The sequence below is a fragment of the Nelusetta ayraudi genome, unplaced genomic scaffold (assembly GCF_046127955.1).
Source record: "Nelusetta ayraudi isolate G7.1 ecotype Tasmania unplaced genomic scaffold, CSIRO-AGI_Nayr_v1 ptg000084l, whole genome shotgun sequence".
Classification (NCBI taxonomy): domain Eukaryota; kingdom Metazoa; phylum Chordata; class Actinopteri; order Tetraodontiformes; family Monacanthidae; genus Nelusetta; species Nelusetta ayraudi.
In genome coordinates this window covers 3,018,561-3,024,320 of record NW_027466134.1, presented here as the reverse complement: position 1 = coordinate 3,024,320, position 5,760 = coordinate 3,018,561, and the positions used below count along the sequence as shown (strand labels likewise).

The following is a 5,760-nucleotide window of genomic DNA, read 5'->3' as shown; positions in this document are numbered from 1 at the left end:
ATCTCTATGGCTTCTGGAATACACTTACACACTTATACACACTTCTGTTTCTGTTGTAACCAGGTGAGAATGTGGATTAGGAGATAAACTTTCAGGAAATAAAGGAAAAGAAAACCAGGCTGGTTAGTCTGCTTTTAAGTATGACAGTTGCTTTATGCTTGTCCCAGATTTTGTCGAAGCATGTCTTGTCTTTGTTGCTCACCTTTGCTATTGCTGCTCCTCTCCTGTTGTTGTGTGGCTAATCGTGTCACTTCCTGTAGTGCGAGTGATGGAGACCGTTTAAGAACTGCGAAATGGGTACATACTTATGCATTATGCTATCAAAATCTACTGTCCTAGTAGATCAAGCGGCAGACTGTCAGACGCGGTACAGCATGAAGAGCCTTTATTTGACAGTACTGAGTTGTCTTAAAAAAAATAAAGGGTGCTGCGAAGGTCAAAGGGATTATGTTGTGATGTTACTCATATCAAGCGGTTCATCACCAAGATCGAAGAAGAGTCAAAGAACAATGTACTAACAGTGAGCGCTGATTTTATTTTATTATTTTTTAATGTCTAATACTTGTTTGCCTTGACAGATAAGCAGTTTTGCATCTCTGGGCTTCGAGATAAGCTTGCGATTCCTCTCCCAGAATCCTCTAAATTCTGCCGAACTAAGATTATAGTGAGATGCCATCAACTCTTACATGAGTGACTGTGCGCTAAAAAACAAAGCTATTGTGTCTGAGCCCGTGGCTCAGGCGTCTAATTCTCCGCCACTCATGTTGTGCTTCAGGTTGATGATTAGCGGCTTATAAAACAGAATCTCTTAACTTTGCCCCTTTTACAGCTCCATAAACAGTCTCATGACTCGTGGATTTGATCGCAAAGAGACGATGAATGGTGAGTGAAGCCACTGGTCTCCACAAGTGCGCTAATATGACTTTGATCTGATATAGGCTATAAAAAGTCATTACCCAATTATATGGTCTTTTTTTGCTGGTGGCCCTGTGCACTTAAGTGTGTATTTATGCATGACCTATTATTGTTATGCACATGCACACTTAGCATGTTGAAAGGCCCTTCTCCAAACACTAGCAGCACTACTATGCCATATGCATTTATATTTAAAGTCTAATTAAATCTCAACGCATATATTGTTTATCACAATATTTCATATTCCCAAGGGGGAAAGTCAAATATTAACTTAGTTACTCAAACTTGAGGTTGGTCGTCCTCACAAGGTTTTCAAGGAGAATGAAATTCTTTCCAAATTCTTCTATTTGGAGATGAATGTTTTTCTCCGAGGTCCACTGAACACAGTGTCGGATTATAGAAATAATTAATGACCAATGGCTTGTGGGAAATGCTTACAATTTCTCCAGCTCATTTCCTATTCAGTTTTCTGATGGCGCAGTAGCTCCAGGGCAATGCAAGCAGCAGACAAAAACCAAAATGAAATGATTGAAAAAAAGGTACAAGGTCAAGCTTTGGCTTTTAAAATGGTAGTTTAGACTAAAATTGCTCATTATATAGTTCACATCGAAGGGAATAAACTATAGGCTGAAATATGTGCCACCAGAAACTGAATTTGAATCATTTATATTTGAATTTGAAAAATTCAATTTTGAAAAATTGATTGTCACTGAAAATCCAACTGTCTCGACATCTTCACATTCAGTTCTCACAATTCAAATTCGCTTCTCAAAATTCAGTTTCAATTTACTGTGACAGACATCCGGGTGCTTGGAGGATGAAGGGGGAGAGCAATCGAGCTCAGATACACAGGACTACTCTTCGGCCAATCAGCACTTACTTTCGTACACATGCGTTGTGCTTGTTGCTCTGCAAGTGGTTCCAATACTTAATGAGTTCATTGGGCTGGAACTGGTGGGACGTGATGAGGTGACTGTACTTGCAGCTAGAGTAAGGCACTCGCAGATAGTTGAAAAGGAACTCATTGGGAGGGGGCACCGGATCGATGCGCAGCTTTGCCAGGCAGATCCCCACGTAAACGTCCTCCAGGTGCAGCCTCCGTATGCTGAGAGACGCCTGGTAGATCAGCTCGGCCATGTCCCCTGAAAACACGTACCCTGTTCCCGAGCAGAAGACTGGGTAGCGCTCACTCGGGTACAACTCCGGCGGCATGTACCACTTGCTGTCCTTGTTGCGATTTGGTGGGTATCCACTCATCAGGAAGCCTGTGAAGTACCTCTGCTTTGGAGGCAACTCCGGCCTCAGCAGCTTTTGGATGAGATACTCCGTGTTGACAAACATGTCACTGTCTGTCTTCATGACGTAGGTGGCACGTGGGCAATAGGTGGCTACCCAGTTCATGCCCATCAGGGTCTTGATGGTCAGGTTGTTATACGAGTCCAGGTAGTCCTGTTGGATGATGTCGTGGTAAACGCGACTTTCCTCCTCCAGTCTGCTCTGGAGCGAGGGGTCGGGGCTCTTTGTTGTGCCGAGAAGGAAAAGACGGACAAACCCCAAACCCATGGCTGCGCTTTCGTTCCCCCACGTCATACGCACGGCGTTTCGAGCGTCGGCGTGGTTTGGTGCTGCAGTGATTAGAAGTATGAGTAACGGAGTACTGTCCCGACACTTGAAGGGCTCGTTCAGGATGTAAGGGTAGGGCTGGGCGCTGAGTCTCCCTCCCACACCCATTTCTTTCTGTAAACTGTTATTAGTGCTCATGGAGTCCCCAAGGCCCATTGCCCCCATCCTGACACTTCCCCCTTCTCCTCCTCCTCCTCCCCCCACTGGTTCCCCCGCTGGCCCGTCTGCCTGCTGAGAGCTGAGGTTGGGCAGAGGCTTTGGCGCTATATATCCCGCCTCCCTCCACAGGCTCCTCAGCGAGTGACTCTGTTTGGCGTCGCCCTTGGGGCTGCGGAAGCCCCGAACGGTGTTGGCCAGTGGGTTCTCCCGGGCCCCATTGCGTCCCGACAGCCAGTCCTGGTGGCTAAAGAACAAGAAGAGGGTGAAGATGAAAGCCAGCGAGAGGCCCGCCACGTGGGTGCGGAAGCGCGAACGTTTGACGGTCCAGGTCATCTTGATGGGGCAATGTCTCCACTGCATGTTGCCGATCGGAGTTGCACGTGGCTGCTGCTGCGGCGGCGGCGGTCACATACAATCACCGCAAACATGTGGTTGCCAACAGTCAGAGGGTTATCTGAGTTGGCAGATGGGTTGGAGTGAACCTCTCGGTGGAGTCAGGGGAACGTTCGATCCCCTCAGTGCGGCTATGAGCTGGGTTTTAGGAGCCCCCCCAATGGAGCTAGGAAGCCAATGATCCTCTGGCCACGGATGCTTTGCCCTGACACTTTTTTGGCACCGCAGATGAACACAAGATCGTGCGCTGCGCCTTGTCTCCTTCGGGATAGAATACGGGTCACCTTCTGTGTGTTTATGCTGTCTGATTTGGAAAAAAAAAAAAGGAGAAACAAAGAAAAGAAGACTTGGTTATTTGTTACAAAAACAGCACTGACACCTGCTTGGTTAATACCACAAGTCAAGTTTGAGTTGCAAAGTGTATTTTCTTTGCGCACCTATGGGTTTTTCCTTTCTTATTCAAACAAGTTCTGACACCTCCTACCTCGTAGCCGCGATGGTAAAAGGTGCTTTTAAGAAAAAGAGAGAGGCAGACTCAGGATGAAAGATGGCTGACGTGTTATGAAACATACAGAGATTAGCCACAAGGCTACAGAGATGGTTTCTGTTGAAACGGATAATCTGGAAGACTGATGAAAGCAGGTTGAGCAGCAGGAGCGGTGACGACTGCTGTTGCATTTTACTTTGCTACGTTTTCCCTCGTTGTTAAATCCTCCCGGGGTGGCAGGTCTCTTACATGGAGCGCCATCAAAGTCCGCCCTTACACCACCAGCTCAGCGAGGTGTAAGAAGCAGCAACTTGCCTCCGATAATTCCTCTGTAGCTTACAAATTGCAGTATCAACTTGTCGTCCCAGTGCTCCTCACTGGAATTTAAATATAAACTTGAGGCAGCTAAAAGGGATATAAATGCCGCTTTGTATCTCTGTGAAAGGGGCTTAAAGGTGGAGTGCGTAAAATTTCACTGGCAAGATTTATGGAAAAAGTTTAATATACATCCCATACATACATTTAAGTGTATAATTGCCCAAAATAAAAGGCGAACCGCAATGTTTGTAAAGCTGTTTGTTTGGCCATAATTTGGGCACAGAAAGTGCAAAATCATGCAGATGGCAGCAATAGATGACTCAAAAGGAGTTATTAGCCCTCATCAAGGCGCGTCGCATAATTTTCATGTGTACAATCACATATATTGTATCACATTCTGTGTGATCATTTATAAAAAGGAGTAAAAATGGAAACTGGCATCACATGACACCCACCATTTGAATTCGGTGCTCAATTTGCCACTGATCCATCCAGTGCTTTCTGTGCAGTGTGGCAGAAGAAAGCCGTCTTTTATGGCCAACAGTAAATGGTGTCGCTGACGTTCAGGGTTTAGTTTTGCCCTGCTTTTCAGCTGAAAGGCTGTGCTTGTACTGTCCATAAATGGTAAACGGCAAACTAGCACAGTGTACCCATCACTGTGGCATCCACCGTCCTCAATTTGTTTGTGTTGATCTTTATTCTTTCCCATTTAGCGGAAATTAACTTCATCTCTTCAAACAGTTCCATTCATTGCAGTTGCCCTTATCTTAATCCTTCTACGTTCTAGTGACTTTGCACTGCCTCTCGGCAATCTGTCACCATCTGATGCCATGAAAAAAAAAATGCAAATAAGAAAGATATAAAGAGTAGGTCGGATAGCTATTCCTCTTGAAGATTTCAATAATATGAATACTGAACAATTAAATATTGGCAGTATAGTGTGTTTTAAAGTGTAAAGGACAAACTGAAACAATGATGATTACGCCGACCCACGATGGCCCCCAACCTCCGCCAACGCCGCCCGACATAAATTTTAGGCCTTGATGAGACAAACACGTGGGTGTTTGAATGCAACCTTGGAAACAAATGCTATGAACCCGGCCATTTCCGCGTCTACATGAAATGGGCTGGATAGGAAAGACTTATGTGGGGGAGCAGAATGTCCAAATTGTGACACATGAATACCCTGTCTACAGGCAGAACATCATCAAAGCAGCATTTTGACGGTAGGAAAGCCCGAGTCAACATGTACACAAAGATTCACATGCCTATACAAATTAACCATACATACATATTTCCTTTGTTGCAGTAAGGAGAATTGTGAACGCCTTACCTCACGGCATTTGGAAAAGGGAGTGAGTACTGAGGGCTGAGCTGCAGTTATATGTCTGTTGTGATGGGCCGTTGTCCAATCACAAGCCAGCATTTATGACCGACCATCATGTTTGAATAGCCTTTGAGCCTACCAGTTGATATAAAAAAAAAAAAAGGGCGTTATGCAGTCAGTGTTCTGCATTGTGGATCTTTCATGCTCAAAGCCGACGCAGCCGATGTCTGCGTGGATTGGTAGGTGAGGAGAGTCTTTGGCTTTTTGAAGCATCCTCTGGGTTAGTGCTTCTCGTCGGATGTGTGGGGGGCTATGTTTGATAGTACAGGGAGCCAGGGGAGTGGTGTAGAGCGGATTGTCCCAGTTATGATACTCATGGTTGTGTTGAGCTGGGTGTCGACGTGTTGCGTGTGAGATGACCTAGACCAGACAGGAGCACAATATTCTGCTGCAGAGTATGAAAGGGCCAGTACAGTGGTGCGTAGGGTGGAGGCTGCGGCCCCCCCATGTTGCACCAGCGAGCTTGCAAAGCAGGTTG

General features: G+C 45.8%; 1 protein-coding gene across 1 annotated transcript; it reads right to left on the bottom strand.

Annotated features, from left to right (window-relative positions):
* Positions 1-1,665: 1,665 nt before the first annotated feature.
* Positions 1,666-3,086, bottom strand: LOC142900815 (beta-1,3-galactosyltransferase 2-like). Its single transcript, XM_076045355.1, has one exon. The coding sequence runs from the start codon at positions 3,055-3,057 to the stop codon at positions 1,792-1,794; it is 1,266 nt and encodes a 421-aa protein (XP_075901470.1). The 5' UTR covers positions 3,058-3,086; the 3' UTR covers positions 1,666-1,791.
* Positions 3,087-5,760: the final 2,674 nt, after the last annotated feature.